Raw genomic sequence first — 18708 nt, 5'->3', positions numbered from 1 at the left:
GACTTTTTAAAGCGTTTGGGAATTTTGTTTGTCGTCCCAACAAATTGGGCTGTTTGAACGAATACAGAATTTAAAAAAAAAATTGGACGGATTTGTTCTCGTCGAACAAAAACCAAATTTTCATTTTTTTAAAAAAATAAATTCTTTTCAGTCTCTTTTTGTTCGTAGTCGAAAAATTATAGGAGAAATGAAATGAAAAAGAATTTTTAAAGAGTTGGAAATTTTTTTCGTCGTCCGAACAATTTTGGGGTGTTTTAAAGAATACAGAATTGAAAAAATTAGGAAGGGTTTTTGTGTAGAACAAATTCCAAATTGCTTTTTTTTTAGAAAAAATTTTTTTTCGGTTTTCTATTTGTTCGTACGTACGAACAAATCCGGCTGTTTATACGTAGTACAAATGATAGGGAGAAAAAAAAGAAAATTTTAAAAGTTTTTTGGAAAATTTTTTCGGACGTCCCCCCAACAAATTTTGGCTGTTTGAACAGAAAATTTTAGAATGAAAAATAATATGGGCAGGATTTGTTGTCGACGAAAAAAATTTCCCAAAATTTATTTTTTTAAAAATAATTTTTTTTGGTTCTTCATTTGTTTTTACAAGAACAAATCCAGGGGTTTAAAATATGAACAAATGAAGTGAGAAATGAAAAAGAAATTTTTTAAAATATTTTGGAATTTTTTTCGGAGTATGAAAAAATCTGAGCTGTTTGAACAGCTGTCAGAACTTAAAAATATACGGAATAGGATTATTGTTTGTACGTACGAACAAAATTTTCCAAATTGCATTTAAAAGTGAGAAATGAACAAGAATTTGTAAATTTGATTTGGAATTTTGTTCGTACGTACGAACAAATTTTGATTTTCTGTTGCTGTGGTCTGCGCTTTCTTAAATTTTTGCTGTGATTTTCACCAGTAAAAAAATCCGTATAGCGGCAAAAAAGAGGGACAGACCGGAAGATCCTCTTTTATTCCGGAAGCAGTTTTATGCTTTTTATTAAAATAATCTTCCCCATTACGTACGGCTGAAAACAGTTTCAAATTGTGATTTTCTTACAAGTTTATGGAACATATATCTTCACAACTTGTCTAGAGTATCAGAGCATGAAATAATTGGTTCAAATATTATACATTTATTGAATGGCTCGTAGGGCAATAGTTTTTTAGGACAACAGAAATAATTTTTCATATTTTTTTATCTCTCAAAGTTTTGACTTTAACCCAGCGAAACTTAGCGTTGAACTGTAGACAAGTCAAAAGCACGAACTCTAGATGAGTCATATAATAAGAATATAGAATGATACTTTTTACGAATTTCTTTCTTCGAACTGAAATACTCTTAACAGAAACTCCAATTTCTAAAAAAAAATAAGTTCATATTCATACTTCTTGACATTTTACTAAATGCAAACTCCTATCCGAAGTTCATGCAATTTGAAACAGTATTTTAAAAGGAATAAAAAAAATCTTAATAAAGTGAAATAGAACCAAAAGACTCAATGACTTGAAACCCTGTCAACTTCCGGTATTTAGGCGACGCCGTTGTAAATGATACTGAAATTTGCCATAATATTTTGACTGCTGTTCATTTGCGCACATAATTTTGATTTCTGGATACTTCTATAATCTACTAACAGTATTTTAAGACAAATTCACATAACACTGATATCATGAAAGGTTTATTTTATTAATCGAATCTTTTTCATTAGTGTTTGTATTTAATGTCTCAAAACATACTGCAACCCAGTTTCATACCAGTGTAGACTTGAATAAATGTTAAAACAAGAGGACCATGATGGTCCTGAATCGCTCACCTCTTCCCACATGATCCAGTTTTGAGTATGACATCGTTTTTTCTATTATTTGACATAGTGACCTAGTTTTTGAGCTCATGTGACCCAGTTTTGAACTTGACCTAGATATTATCAAGATAAAAATTCTGACCAATTTTCATGAAGATCCATTGAAAAATATGGTCTCTAGAGAGATCACAAGGTTTTTCTATTATTTGACCTACTGACCTAGTTTTTTAAGGCACGTGACCCAGTTTCAAACTTGACCTAGATATCATCAAGGTGAACATTCTGACCAATTTTCATGAAGATCCATTCAAGGGTATGGCCTCTAGAGAGGTCACAAGGTTTTTCTATTTCAAGACCTACTGACCTAGTTTTTGATCACAGTTGACCCAGTTTCAAACTTGACCTAGATATCATCAAGATAAACATTCAAACCAACTTTCATACAGATCCCATGAAAAACAAGAGCACCGCCTTGCGGGTGCTGACGCTCATCTGATTTTTTTTGTGTAATAGAAATATTGTCCTACCCATGATTTTCTAAGTCTAAAAAGGGCCATCATTCTTGCAAAAAGCAGGTTAGAGTTATGTTTCTTGATGTTCAGTGTCCACTTATGATGGTGAAAAACTGTTGCAAGTTTTAAAGCAATAGCTTTGATAGTTTATGAGAAAAGTTGACTTAAACATAATACTCAACCAAGAAAATTATTTTCTAAGTCCAAAAAGGGCAATAATTTTTGCAAAAAGCAGGATGGAGTTATGTTGCTTGCTGTACAGGGTCAGCTTATGATGGTCAACAAGTGTTGCAAGTTTCAAAGCAATAGCTTTGATAGTTTAAGAGAAAAAGTTGACCTAAACATAAAACTTAACCAAGAAATCTGATATTTTCTAAGTCCAAAAGGGGCCATAAATCTTGCAAAAAGCAGGATGGAGTTATGTTTCTTGCTGTACAGGGTCAACTTATGATGGTGAACAAGTGTTGCAAGTTTTAAAGCAATAGCTTTGATAGTTTAGGATAAAAGCTGACCTAAACATAAAACTTAACCAAGAAAACTGATTTTCTAAGTCCAAAAGGGGCAATAAATCTTGCAAAAAGCAAGATGGAGTTATGTTTCTTGATGTACAGGGTCTGCTTATGATGGTGAACAAGTATTCCAAGTTTCAAAGTAATAGCTTTGATAGTTTAGGAGAAAAGTTGACCTAAACATAAAACTTAACCAAGAAATCTGATATTTTCTAAGTACAAAAGGGGCCATAAATCTTGCAAAAAACAAGATGGAGTTATGTTTCTTGCTATACAGGGTCAGCTTATGATGGTGAACAAGTATTCCAAGTTTCAAAGCAATAGCTTTGATAGTTTAGGAGAAAAGGTGACCTAAACATAAAACTTAACCAGGCAACGCCGACAGAGACGCCAACGCCGACGCCGACAACCGCTCAAATGATGACAATAACTCATCATTTTTTTTCAAAAAATCAGATGAGCTAAAAATGGCCTCTAGAGAGGTCACAACGTTTTTTCATTATTTGACCTACTGACTTACTTCTTGATGGCACATGACCCACTTTCGAACTTGACCTAGATATCATCAAGATGAACATTCTGACCAATTTTTATAGAGATCTATTCACAAGTATGGCCTCTAGAGAGGTCACAAGGTTTTTCTATTTTTAGACCTAGTTTTTGACCGCACATGACCCTGTTTCGAACTTGACCTAGATATCATCAAGATGAACATTCAGACCAACTTTCATGAAGATCCGTTGAAAAATATGGCCTTTAGAGAGGTCACAAGGTTTTTCTATTATTTGACCTACTGACCTAGTTTTTGATGGCACGTGACCCACTTTCAAACTTGACCTAGATGTCACCAAGATGAACATTCAGACCAACTCTCATACAGATCCCATGGAAAATATGGCCTCTAGAGAGGTCACAAGGTTTTTCTATTATTTGACCTACTGACCTACTTTTTGATGGCATGTGACCCACTTTCGAACTTGACTTAGATATCATCAAGGTGAACATTCTGACCAATTTTCATGAAGATTTCATGAAATATATGGCCTCTAGACAGGTCACAAGGTTTTTCTATTTTTAGACCTACTGACCTAGTTTTTGACCCCAGTTAACCCAGTTTCGAACTTGACCTAGATATCATCAAGATGAACATTCAGACCAACTTTCATACAGATCCCATGAAAAATTTGGCCTTTAGAGAGGTCACAAGGTTTTTCTATTATTTGACCTATTGACCTAGTTTTTGATGGCACGTGACCCAGTTTCGAACTTGACCTAGATATCATCAAGGTGAAGGTTCTGACCAATTTTCATCAAGATCTTGTGAAATATATGGCCTCTAGAAAGGTCACAAGGTTTTTCTATTTTTAGACCTACTGACCTAGTTTTTGACCGCACGTGACCCAGTTTCAAACTTGATCTAGATATCATCAAGATGAACATTCAGACCAATTTTCATACAGATCCCATGAAAAATATGGCCTTTAGAGAGGTCACAAGGTTTTTCTATTATTTGACCTACTGACCTAGTTTTTGATGGCACGTGACCCAGTTTCGAACCTGACCTAGATATCATCAAGGAGAACGTTCTGACCAACTTTCATGAAGATCTTGTGAAATATATGGCCTCTAGAGAGGTCACAAGGTTTTTCTATTTTTAGACCTACTGACCTAGTTTTTGAAGGCACGTGACCCAGTTTCGAACTTGACCTAGATATCATCAAGGTGAACATTCTGACCAATTTTCATGAAGATCTTGTGAAATATATGGCCTCTAGAGAGGTCACAAGGTTTTTCTATTTTTAGACCTACTGACCTAGTTTTTGATGGCACGTGACCCAGTTTCGAACTTGACCTAGATATCATCAAGGTGAACATTCTGACCAAATTTCATAAAGATCCCACAAAAAATGTGACCTCTAGAGAGGTCACAAGCAAAAGTTTATGGACGCACGCACGCACGGACGGATGGACGGACGGACGACGGACGCCGGACACTGCGCGATCACAAAAGCTCACCTTGTCACTTTGTGACAGGTGAGCTAAAAATTGAAAATCTTTAGGTTAAAACTGAATTCTAGCTTCTAGTGTCGAATGTTGTAGCGGGTGATTAGAGATATGGCATGTTTGAAAGCAATAAGCGCATGCTTGTTCTTTTACAATATACATGTAAAATAATAATATTTACGTTTGCACTTAAGTATTATACACGTTTAAAACAAAGTCTATAATCATCTTTAAAAACAAAAACAAACAAAATCACTTTTCTTTGTGTATTTCGACCATCCCTTTTCTCTACATTTGTTTTAGATCAACAAGCTAACCTCCCACTAGATTAATCAGACAGTACCTTTGCCATTTTTCGTTTACCGATACAAAGTAAATTTGAATGGCGACACAATCTTTTCCCCGTCTATTCTAAATAGATTACATAGAATCACTTTTTTTCAGATAGAAAACAATGCACTTTTTTTTCGTTGACCAGTATATATTTTTTGATGAAATCGGTAGTAGTTGTCTTGTAACTGTGCCTAATGGCGTAATTGTATATATTTAACTTGGTAACGGAAAATTTCTTTGGACTGCCTCGGTAGCCTAGTGGTAGAGCGTCCGCTTCGAGTGCGGGAGGTCGTGGGTTCTATCCCCGGCCGCGTCATACTAAAGACGTAAAAAATGGTACTAGCAGCTTCGATAGTGCTTGGACTGGTCAGCCCGGTGTCAGTATAATGTGACTGGGTGGGGTATCATGCCACGTGTCTACGGCGTGATATTCCAGTGAGGCAGCACTATAAAGTTGGGCATTGTGCTCACTGCTACAAGTAGACACCGTCGTTTATAATTGTTGAAAAAGACGTTAAACCCAAACACGTACACACAAAGCTCGAGTTTGAACCAAATAGCATTTGTTTCATTCCTACGAAACAGATTGTACTGTACATGGATATTGGTGATAGTGTCAGAGTATGTTCAAAGGAGAATAAATCAGCTTCATGTTCAACATGCACGAGGTTTATACTCTGGATGTCTTAGGCTACGCCATGTTAGTCCTCGAATACTTCCTGGCCTGTATGTTGCCCATGATCGTGTGTGTTGTTAACGGTAAAAATATATCAACCTTATAAGAGCTTTAAGCACAACAAACACCGCCTTTTAGGAGCTAATAGATCCTTGTGTGCATAAAGTAACGTTATGGTGAATATATCAAGTAATTTCAAATGTTCACGATGGACAACAGCTAGGTATGGGCCAGTACAGAACTCTCTGGGAAAAACCACTGATGCATCTTCTAATGCCTACTTTTGTGACTATACATTTATTGTCCCTATACCGTTCTTTCAGCAGTTTAAAAGAACCAGAAAAGATGGCGTAACATCTTTTACATGGGGAACAATATCATTAAACAGGTAGATAGGTTTTGATGTAAACTAATTCAAAGTAATTACTGAAATAAGTAGCAGTGTATGGAAACCAAATGATCTTTTGCGACCTTTGCGAATTGTGAACAATTAAGCACACAGACATGTACATTTAATTTTACCATATGATTAAAAAATGAATCTACAACTATGAAAAGTCCCCTAAAAATCTATATTGTTAACTTTTTTCTATGTGTGAACATTTCATCACAAGGGTGAATTTTCCACAAGAGCAAATTGTAACAAGAGGACCATGATGCTCCTAAATCGCTCACCTGTCCCCACATGACCCAGTTTTGAACCGAGTATGACGTCGTTTTTTCTATTATTTGACATAGTGACCTAGTTTTTGACCGCATGTGACCCAGTTTTGAACTTGACCTAGATATCATCAAGGTGAACATTCTGACCAATTTTCATGAAGATCCATTGAAAAATATGGTCTCTAGGCAGGTCAAAAGTATTTCTATTTTTAGACATAGTGACCTAGTTTTTGACCGCAGTTGACCCAGTTTCGAACCTGACCTAGATATCATCAAGATGAACATTCAGACCAAATTTCATACAGATCCCATGAAAAATATGGCCTCTAGAGAGGTCACAAGGTTTTTCTATTATTTGAACTAATGACCTAGTTTTTGAAGGCACGTGACCCAGTTTCGATCTTGAACTAGATATCATCAAGGTGAACATTCTGAATAATTTTCATAAAGATCCATTGGAAAGTATGGCCTCTAGAGAGGTCAAAAGGTTTTTCTATTTTTAGACCTACTGACCTAGTTTTTGACCGCACATGACCCAGTTTCGAACTTGATCTAGATACCATCAAGGTGAACATTTTGACCAATTTTCATGAAGATCCATTGAAAAATATGGCCTCTAGAGAGGTCACAAGGTTTCTCTATTTTTAGACCTACTGACCTAATTTTGGACCGCATGTGACCCAGTTTCGAACTTGACCTAGATATCTTCAAGATGAACATTCTGACCAACTTTCATAAAGATCCCATGAAATATGTGACCTCTAGAGTGGTCACAAGCAAAAGTTTACGCACGCACGGACGAAGGACGCCGCGCGATCACAAAAGCTCACCTTGTCACTTTGTGACAGGTGAGCTAAAAATTAACCAGAGGACGGCTATAGTTAAATCGGCCAAACAGAACTTCAATCACACAACAATATTTTACTGACTGGATTTCCTTTGTATTATGCTCACAAACATTGTCAGCAAGTTTGGTGAGGATCGGATGAAAACTGTGCTACAAGCCTAAATTTGCAGTTTTTTCGAGAAATTCAAGGGCCACAATCCAAAAGTGCCTGGGTTGCATTGGCTGGTTATCAAACTTGGCTGAGATATTATGCCAACAAACATTGTCAGCAAGTTTGGTGAAGATCAGATGAAAACTGTTCGACATAGAGCTGAAAAGGCTAAATTCGCAGTTTTTCGAGTAATTCAAGGGCCATAATCCACGAGTCTTTGGAGCAATTTGGCTGGTTATCGAACTTGGCCGAGATATTATGGTCAGCAAGTTTGGTGAAGATTGAATGAAAACTGTTCGACTTAGAGAGTGGACATACTTTGGACACCAACTGCCCGTCACGGGTGTTCACATAATACGCCCCGCTCTTTCAGAGTTAGGCGTATAAAAATGTTTCAAATGAGCAGAACTACCTTATTGACCCCTAAATAACCCATTATCCCTTTCATCAGCAAACGGTCTCACAAAGTTTTATTAAGGGTAAACTTATGACCCAGTGTCAACAGTCAAACTGCTAACAACCCAATACAGCTGAAGCTCTCACCTTGAACACTTTGTTGTCAGATGAGCTAACACTATACCCACATAGCGTTATATGAGAAATGAATGCACAATTTCACAGTCCTGGCAAGGTAAGTGTACATTAGAAGTAAAGAAGACACTCCAACATCTATATTGGTATAACATAAAAGGTAAAACATGAACTACTGTGTACATTTTTAATTTAGTACATAAATATTACTAATATCGCAATTTGTTCAAGTATACATACAAAATCACATTGACGTTTATATGCACTATTTCCTGGTATAAATATGTCACATAAAAAACTTTTATATTACAAAAGGTATCACAGTCTAAAGAAGTGAATGCTGTTCAAAGATACAAAATATACTTAACAGTCCACATATAAGAAAATACTGTCAAATAAAACTTATTCTGTTAAATAAAACTTATGCCAATGATGCGTATTTAAGCAAAATCTGGTCAGAATATATACACTGAAATTTTCAAATGATGTACTGTGTGTTCTATTTCCCATTCAAGTGACTTTCTTGTCAGGGAATGCAAAGGACATGCCACAGAACTTTTTACTATGTCATCAAGTTTAGGTTCACAGGCTTGAGGATGGCTGTAACAGCTCATATTACAGTTAAGCTAAATGCAAGAACACTAAATTTAAAGTTTGCGGAAATACTGTCAAATGAAAGGTTTACAGAGATGGCTTTTATAGAAAAATAAACAATGTGGGAAATAAACTGAGCATCAACAGTTAACAACAGAAATTAATATCTCGTGACCTTTGATAATATTTATGGTAAAGAAAAACAAATGAATGTTGAGGACTTAACTGAACCTCGAAAAAACAGTTAACAACAGAAATTAATATCTCATCATCTTTTGGTATCTGTATTGAATTTCATCAATTAAAGAAGGTCAAACAGTAGCATATAACAAAAATCAATATTATCTGATAATGCATGCCCACAAGGTACTGAAGCTTTGTACTTAAAAAAAGAAATGTGGTACTTACATTAATACTCTATGATAATTCTGCTTTGTATGTATTTACTAATATTCTCTTGTAAATTTAAAGAAGCATCCAGGGATTTAAAGGTAGCAATTTTTCCATTCACTAGAGCTTGATGTATACTTTACAGGAATTTTCCAAGTTATTAAATAAAAGATCCAGAAAATTGCTTAATTCAACTGGTAATTTGAACAGCCATTCACAATACATTAATCTCTATATTATAAACTAAACACTACAAAAGAGGTAGGAAAATATTAATTAACATGATCCGCATATTACAAAGAACATATATGTTCACATGCACACATGTAAATTACAGACATACAATAAGAGCTGATTACAATACAACACAAGTGAAGTGATTCCCCTACAATCCTTGAAACCTGATTCTATTATAGGCAAGTGTCACATGTATCACTAAATGCAAATATTTTGCTTATCTCCAACAACTTTTCCTTAAACAGTAAAACTACCAATGTATAGAATGCTGTTCTCATTATTAGAGAGAAGTAAATGCACATTTCTCACTGGTAAACACCTGACATATTTCTCATTAATCAAACAACTGATATATTTTGATTACAGCAACTGAAAGTCTAAGACAGGACTACTATCATCTGGGGGTTTTACGAATTTTTTTCTCATTTTCCTTCACCTTCTTTAATTTTCTGCCTTGTGTCTTCATTAAATCAGCCATCTCTGAAAAAGATGTCAAAAGTTAATGTTTACATTTGCAATTACAAGAGTCTGAAGATGGCCTTACACTGAGTTCTATTTCAAATATGATGTTTATAAATCATAAAAAAATATATAAAATTTTGAAGAAAAAAAAATACTGCCCATACTTACATAAAAATACAATTTTTGGTGACAATACTGATATTATTAAAGATATTTAAAATTACTACCATGCTTGGAAACCTTTAAAATGATTACAATCGATATCTGGACCTTGCAAACAAGCAACAATTCATGAAAAAGCGTGTTACCAATAGGCTGGCTCAAACAGTATTACCTTTATTTTCTTTCTGTAGATTATCTCCCATCCGTGTAAGACTTATGATCTTCTCCTCTAGACGCTTGCAAAGTGCTTGTGTGTCTGGTATGGCTTTACTGCATGGAGAAGGATCTTCTGGAAATATAGATTCACAGTATATAACTATTTTGGATTTATATTTTTAATTCATATCATAAACAAAAAGCATATGAGCCGTGCCATGAGAAAACCAACATAGTGGGTTTGCGACCAGCATGGATCCAGACCAGCCTGCGCATCCGTTTGGACAAACTGTATCAGTAACAGTTTGTTCTCCACAAGAAACTGGCCAATTCCTACATGAATCAGAGAAACAGCATAAGGAAAATAAGCATATACATACTGAGACTAATTAATTCATTTTTGTCTAAAAATGTTTCAATCATCATTATTCTGTAAAATGTACACAACTTAACAAAAAACTTAACCGTCTGGTACCTTTTTGTTGTAAAGACATATCTTTATGTAAAACTTATGGCGTTATGCAACAAGATAACATAAAACTGGAATTGAAACCTCATGATTCTTTTAACAACAATCTAGGATCTTGGTCATGCTCAAATAAATAAACCAGCCTTTCAGTGACGTATCTCAGATATATTTGTCTGCCTATTTTGTACAGGGAAAAAAAAGAATATGAGGTCATGTTACCGTATGTTACACCTTCCTACATACAATAATCACAAAATGTTAAGCTTAAATGAACAAATCTGATTTTCTCCTACAAATTAGCTTTCAGCTGAGTTCCTCTGTAATTGCAAGACCTCAAGAGATATTTTTGTGCCAATAAATATATGTCAGGCTTTTTTTTATTGTTATTTCTCTTCTGTGCCTGTTCCATACAATTGTTCTTTACTGCAGACACTTAAGGATCTTCTATCTCAGTACAGTCTTTATTTTTATGCCTCATAGATTCCTGACCACTTACTGTTGATTTGTAAATACAAAGCAACTCACAATTTAAAATAAAACAATGATAGTAATGTCTAAATAATCTTCAATGTTCTGCATCCATCATTTTCAAATTCTTTAACCTTTAGCATGCTAGATAAATTGTTGTCTGCTGGAAATGTCGTCTGCTAAAATTGTAAAGTTCATTCAATTTGCTCCAAAATTGGAAGAAATATTGTCAGAGTAGCAAACAGCTTGGAACCTGATCAGACGCCGATTTAATCGGCGTCTGATCTGGTTCCAAGCTGTTTGCAAAGGCTGTTAAATTCGCCTGCAGCAGGCTAAGGGTTAAGATATAAACACAGTAAGACCAATTTACCCACAATTCAAGTTTCATTAAGAGTCCATTATTCAAATTTATCTATGTTTAATGTTTTGAGCTTTAGGGAACGAATATGTCCATTGGTTCAGCCTCCTTTGGTAGATAAAATGCAGAACTGAAGTTATAAGCAGGTATTTAATAGAATCTGTAAGAAAGACAGTATGTTAAATAGTAAGAGCTGTTTTACATTCTCTGTTAAAAGACACATGCAACACTTCAAGCTGAACAAAACCATATACATTTGTACACTTACATAAACTAGAATTTTAAGCACACTGGATATAAACATACAGAGCTTCATCATGCAGTTTTCTGAAAAGCGTTCTTCGGTATTTTCTCTGTGTGAATCTAGGACAGTTTTACATTATAATATTGTTGTAACTATACTCCTGTATTATTTCTGCAAGCTACTGAGTATAAATAGGGATAAAAACAAATACTAAAGGGTGTTGCAGTGAGTCAGGACTTTCTTTGTGGAAAGGGTATCTTGAGTAATTATTAAGCTTTGGTTAAATAATTATATTTTTATTTTTTTTATATACCTGTAGAAATTTCTTGACAGACACTATAGGCATCAAACAGAACCGTGCATTTTAAAGCTAAGAATGTGATAAATATGTGGTACAAAGACCATATCCAGAGTTCTATCTAGAGGGCTACAAGTACAACATTGATACCAATTCCGGGTAAGCAAGTAAATATAGCAAGGTATAAGAACACAGTCATGCAGTACTATTTCTATCTTGTATCTACACACTGACTATGGGTACATATATCCTTTGATACCTTTAGTACTCTCCATGACAGGAGAGCCCACAGAAAGGGAGGTAATTAAGTCAGAATCTGAAAGTTCTTGAGAAAAGGAGGAAGACTCTACATCAGATGTCACTGCTCTAGAAGTGTTAGTATCTGCAAAAACCAGGTTTAATATTTTATAATTCAGAGATATTCCTGAAATGATTCTAATAAAATATATCGACTGCTTTAAAAGAATTATCTTAGGAATGAAGTCACATTCTGCAAGCTTTCTGGACTCACTGAAGTCCACTTTCTATTTTCTTTAGTAGGTCTTAGACTAAACAAGTTACTGCACCAAATACTGAAATTTCACGGTTTTGGACAAAATGGCTATTTTGTAGATATAAATTTGTGGATTTTGACCTTTGAAACATGAAATTAGTGGGAACTTTACTTCTTATAGCTGGGATAGAACGTTGTGGCAAGACTCAATAATCCAGAACAATCAGTCTCCTATGAACATAACAGATTTTACTGTACAAACAAACCATTTATATACTAAGTTATTAAATTATCACAAAGATGCTATTTGTTTGAGTTTCCTTACATACAGACAAACCTGTGTAAAGCAGCCAGTCAAGTAAGATAAGTTAAACTGAATTTAAGTCAGATCATTAGTTTATTGCAATGTGAAGTTACAAGACTTTCATTCTTTCTAATCATAAACTTAATTCTGCGCAATAGTGACATCATCAAATATGGAAACACTAACTCTCACTACTCCATCTAATTCTATGTTACAGGTTTTAATTGCATGCATTAATAAAAAGCTTTATTTTATAAATAACAGCACTAGGAATTATCAGCAATTATAATTCCTATCTGTAATACTGTGAGTAATATGGCTCTGCCAATCTACTCGACATAGTGCATTAATCTATAATCATAAAAACGTTTAATATCATTTTAGTTTATAAGTATCTGTTTCTCATGATGAAATAAAAAATCTGCTGCAAAATGTGTATTTAAATGTAAGAAGCATAAAATAAAATGAAAATTTGTTTGTTTTTCATGAATATGGAATACATCTCACATGGAAGCGAGACAAAACACGAAAACTGTCTCACTTATCAGTGAGATAGAGTCCATATTTATCAAAAGCCATCTGTAGGACAAACACTACAAAGATTATTCAGAATAATCAAAATATAAACACTGCTGCATTAAAAAACATATAATAAGGAAAAATCATTATATGCGACATACTATAAATATTAACATTAAGCATTATAAAAAACATGCTTGTTAGAGTTATCATTGCTTTCACACACATACATGCAACTCATAGGCTTTTATTACCCCTTTATTTTTTAAGCATTATAAGTGTATACAGACAAACACAAGAAGATCAATACTAGTGAATGCTTAAGATATTAAACTGTATGGTTACATGTCCAATCTTCTCAATATATTGTACTGAATTAATGCAACATGAAATATATTTCTTATTTTGATATCCCTATGATCAATCTGGATTTAGCCCCTGGCTTAAACAGTTCATTAACATCAATACGGAGGAGAGTTGTAAACAAGACTCTTGTCCTAGAATTATCACCCACTCACTGACATTTTATCAACCAACCAACAACATAAAGCTTGTTAAGAGGTCAAAACAAACTTCTTACAACTAGAATGGTGAAGCCCCAAGGGCAACTATGTCGCGCCCATTATTTCTTGACACACGACCTAAATGACTCAAACATTTCAGCCAAGTAAAACAAGTTTCTTTTCAATCTTGACCTAAACTGAAGTTATTTAATGGAAACAGTCATCCGCAAAAAATTTAAAAATCTATACCAGGTAGAGATAGATCAAAATACACCTAAAATTTTTATGTATCATTGATGTTGTACCACAGAAAGATGGTGTTGGTTTTGCTGTATGGCCAATAACAAAAAATTTGGTATACCAAATAAGCCATTTATAGGAACAAAAAAGAGAAGAATTTCTACACAAATTTTAAGTCCACAAAAAAAATAATTGTAAGTCCACAAAAAAATTCCCTACCAGATACAGACCTAATATATGTCCACAAAAAAAAGGTATCTGGAAAATAAAAAACGATTGATTGATGCATATCAAAGTTATGACCTACAATCTAATATGACCTTTGACCCCTTAGTATGACCTTGACCTTTGAGATAAGGGCCCAGGGTTTCTGCATAACACGCAAAATGAAAATATGACTGTTCAGTGCATGTCAAAGTTAAGGCTTTGACAAGCTCTACAAGAGCTGTCTGTAAGACAGCCAAGCTCGACTATTCGAAATATTGTCCCAGAAGCAGGAAAATTTTACCCAAAATGTTAAATATCAAAAGAGTTTTAAGTTCAAAAGGGGGCATAATTTGACCAAAAATGCATATCAGAGTTATGGGACTTGCTGCTATCAACTAGTTTTATAACCCCGAAGACACATGTGAAGTTTCAATTCAATATCTGCATTAGTTTTGGAGATAGTAACTTGCATGTAAAACCTTAACCAGAATTGTCTAAGTCCAAAGGGGGGCATAATTTGCTCAAAATACATGTCAGAGTTATGGGACTTGACCCAGTGAGGTTGGTTATTGACCTAGAAAAAGAAAAAATAAGTTTCAAATCTATATGCCTTTTAGTAATAGCTGTATGTACTTGCACGCAAAACTTTAACCAGAATTTTATAAGTCCAAATGGGGGCATAATTTTCCCAAAATACATGTCAGAGTTATGGGACTTGACCCAGTGAGGTTGGTTATTGACCTAGAAAAAGAAAAAATAAGTTTCAAATCTATATGCCTTTTAGTAATAGCTGTATGTACTTGAATGCAAAACTTTAACCAGAATTTTCTAAGTCCAAAAGGGGGCATAATTTGGCCAAAATGAAGGTCAGAGTTATGGGACTTGCTGCTATCAACTAGTTTTATAACCCCGAAGACACATGTGAAGTTTCAATTCAAAATCTGCATTAGTTTTGGAGATAGTAACTTGGATGTAAAACCTTAACCAGAATTTTCTAAGTCCAAAAGGGGGGCATAATTTGCCCAAAATACATGTCAGAATTATGAGACTTGACCCAGTGAGGTTGGTTATTGACCTAGAAAAAGAAAAAATTAGTTTCAAATCTATGTGCCTTTTAGTAAAAGCTGTATGTACTTGCACGCAAAACTTAAACCAGAATTTTCTAAGTCCAAAAGGGGACATAATTTGGCCAAAATGAAGGTCAGAGTTATGGGACTTGCTGCTTCAACTAGTTTTATTACCCCAAAGACACATGTGAAGTTTCAATTCAATATCTGCATTAGTTTTGGAGATAGTAACTTGCATGTAAAACTTTAACCAGAATTTTCTAAGTCCAAAAGGGGGCATAATTTGCTCAAAATACATGTCAGAGTTATGGAACTTGACCCATTGAGGTTGGTAATTGACCTAGATAAAGAATAAATAAGTTTCAAAGCTATATACCCTTTAAATGATAGCTGTATGTACTTGCATGCAAAAAACTTAACCAAGGTGTGACGCAGACACTGACGCCAGGGTGAGTAGAATAGCTTGACTATTTTTCGAATAGTCGACCTAAAAATGACCTTTGACCCCTAAGTGTGACCTTGACCTTTGAGTTGGGGGTCTAGGTCTTGAGCAGGACACTCGATCTCATTGAAACATACATGCAGAATAAACTAGAACTGTCACAGGAGTGACTCATACCCCCAGCATACGGTCTTGTCACAGAAGAATGGCAACCATAAGGAATCTTAAAAATACTTTGGAGTACTTCATCCTGGGCTTCCACATATAAGTAATACTAGTATAATACTAGTATAGTAATACTAGTAAATATATTAAATCTCTAATATTAGAGATACACTAAAAGTGAATACAAAAAAGTGTCTTACCGACCCATGTTACCACGGAAAAATGTTTTTTACTTTTTACATAGGACTTATAATAAAAAAGTTAGAAAAATACCTAAAATATTGAAAATCTAAAAATAGGATTTCTAAAAATAGACTAATTCCTGGAATTTAAGGGAAGCAACTCAGTACAAAGGTTAAAAAAAGGTTACTCCCTTTGGCTCTAAGCCAATCAGAATGAGATATAGTGAAAATACACCAAAATTAACCTTAAATTCTAGGTAAAAGGGGACACAATTCAAGAAAAATAGTGTCAGAGTTATGCACTTTGTGTCACATGATGTGGGTGATGAGGTGGAACATCTATTTTAAGTCTGAATCAAATCCATTCAGTAGTAATTGAGATATAGTGAAAATACATCAAAATTAACCTTAAATTCTAAGTAAAAAGGGGCATAATTCATGCAAAATTGGTGTCAGAGTTATGCACCTTGTGTCACATGATGTGGGTGATGAGGTGGAACATCTATTTTAAGTTTGAATCAAATCCATTTTGTAATAATTGAGATATAGTGAAAATACATCAAAATCAACCTTAAATTTAAAGTAAAAGGGGACATAATTCATAAAAAATTTATGTCAGAGTTAAGCACCTTATGTCACATCATCTGGGTGATGAGGTGGAACAACTATTGTAAGTTTGAATCAAATCCATTTAGTAATAACTGAGATATAGTGAAAATACAACAAAATCAACCTTAAATTCTAAGTAAAAAGGGGCATAATTCATAAAAAAAAATGGTGTCAGAGTTATGCACCTTATGTCACATGATGTGGGTGATGAGGTGGAACATCTATTTTAAGTTTGAATCAAATCCATTTAGTAATAACTGAGATATAGTGAAAATACAACAAAATTAACCTTAATTTCTAAGTAAAAGGGGACATAATTCATGAAAACTTGGTGTCAAGAGTTATGCACCTTGTGTCACATGATGTGGGTGATAAGGTGGAACATGTATTTTAAGTTTGAATCAAATCCATTTGGTAATAACTGAGATAATAGATTTCGGGACGGGACGGGACGGGACGGGACCGGACGCGACAAAACTGACTCCTATATACCCCCCTCAAACATGTTTGGTGGGGGTTAAAAAAAAACTGCTCTATGCCTGGCAAAGTTACATCCCGGACAAGCTGTTAAATGACATTTGATGACCCCTTAATCATGTGACTTTGATAGACTTGGGGTTTGTGCAAGGCACTCCATCTCAATGAGGTTAACATTATGCCATATAAAATAAAGATTGCTCATACTTAACAAAGTTATAGCCAGGACAAACTCTAACAAGAGCTCCGCTAAGCGGGGCAATATACGCCTGAAGGATTACATCATAGGATGGGAGCAAAATTTAAAGAACTGGACTGTTGTAGCCCAAAGGAGTGGAACAACAAAAGGAAAACTTCAAAAATCAAATCTAAGTCCATGAAAAAAATATTCAAAGTCCACAAATAAAATCCTTATCAGGTACAGGTATGTAAAAATACACCTAAAAATTAGAGGTACCATCCATGTTGTACCACAGAAAAGCTATTTATAGTAACATAAAAGGGAAGTAATTAAAAAAATTTATTGTAAGTGAACAACAAGGCAGTCTGAAAGACAGCTAAATCCCCTGCCACTGCTATGGATAGTGAAAGGGTAAAACCTTTGATTTTAGCTGTGACCTTGACCTTGAACTGACATGGATGACTCCTGAATTCTGCACAACGTCTTGATGAGGTGATCATTTGACCAAAGTTTCATGAAAATCCTTCAAGGGGTTTAGGAGATACAGAGCTGAAACCTTTGACCTTCAGTTGTGACCTTGACCTTGAGTTGACATGGCTGACTCTTGAGTTCTTGATGAGGTGATCATTTGACCCAAGTTTGATGAAAATCCTTCAAGGGGTTAAGGAGATACAGAGTGGACACAAAATGGAAGGCTCAAACCTTCGACCCTTAGTTTGACCTTGACCTTGAGCTGGCATGGATGACTCATAATTTCTGCACATCGTTCTGATGAGGTAATCATTTGACCCAAGTTTTATAAAATTCCTTCAAGGGGTTTAGGAGATATAGAGCGGACACAAAATGGAAGGCTCAAACCTTTGACCTTCAGTTGTGACCTTGACCTTTAACCTACCTGGCTGACTCATAAGTTCTGCACATCGCCTTGATGAGGTGATTGTTTGACCCAAGTTTGATGAAAATCCTTCAAGGGGTTTAGGAGATATAGAGCGGACACAAAATGGAAGGTTAAAACCTTTGACCCTAAGTTGTGACCTTGACCTTGAGCCCGAATGACTGAATCATGGGTTCTGCACATCGTCTTGATGAGGTGATCATTTGACCCAAGTTTTATAAAATTCCTTCAAGAGGTTTAAGAGATATAGAGCGGACACAAAATGGAAGGCTCAAACCTTTGACCTTGAGTTGTGACCTTGACCTTGAACCGACAAGGCTGACTCATAGGTTCTGCACATCGTCTTGATGAGGTGATCATTTGACCCAAGTTTCATGAAAATCCTTCAAGGGGTTTAGGAGATATGGACCGGACACGATTTTGTTACGGACGGAAGGACGGACGGACGGAAGAATGGATGGAAGGACGGACGTTCCTACATATGGCTACTTATGTTGCTACTCTTTTGTTCTCTCTATTGTTCTTTAGCCACTAAGAGAAAAATAGCCACATAAAAGCCTTACG

General features: G+C 34.9%; 1 protein-coding gene across 8 annotated transcripts in view; it reads right to left on the bottom strand.

Moving 5' to 3' along the window:
- Positions 1 to 18708, bottom strand: part of LOC123556726 (trichohyalin-like) — a 117657-nt gene that overhangs the window by 58125 nt on the left and 40824 nt on the right. For 5 of the 8 annotated variants that reach the window (XM_045347655.2, XM_045347658.2, XM_045347656.2 and 2 more), the window contains 3 exons: positions 12120 to 12242; positions 10040 to 10156; positions 8196 to 9723 (listed from right to left, as the gene is read on the bottom strand). In XM_045347655.2, coding sequence (XP_045203590.2) covers positions 9638 to 9723; positions 10040 to 10156; positions 12120 to 12242 — 326 coding nt within the window. In that variant the 3' untranslated portion in view covers positions 8196 to 9637. Of the gene's footprint in view, positions 1 to 8195; positions 9724 to 10039; positions 10157 to 12119; positions 12243 to 18708 lie in introns of those variants that run through there. The other 3 variants (XM_053543041.1, XM_045347660.2, XM_045347661.2) reach the window with 3 other exon arrangements.

The sequence above is a fragment of the Mercenaria mercenaria genome, chromosome 5 (assembly GCF_021730395.1).
Source record: "Mercenaria mercenaria strain notata chromosome 5, MADL_Memer_1, whole genome shotgun sequence".
In the NCBI taxonomy this organism is placed as follows: Eukaryota; Metazoa; Mollusca; class Bivalvia; order Venerida; family Veneridae; genus Mercenaria; species Mercenaria mercenaria.
The sequence above is the reverse complement of the archived record's forward strand: the minus strand, read 5'-3'. Positions and strand labels throughout refer to the sequence as shown.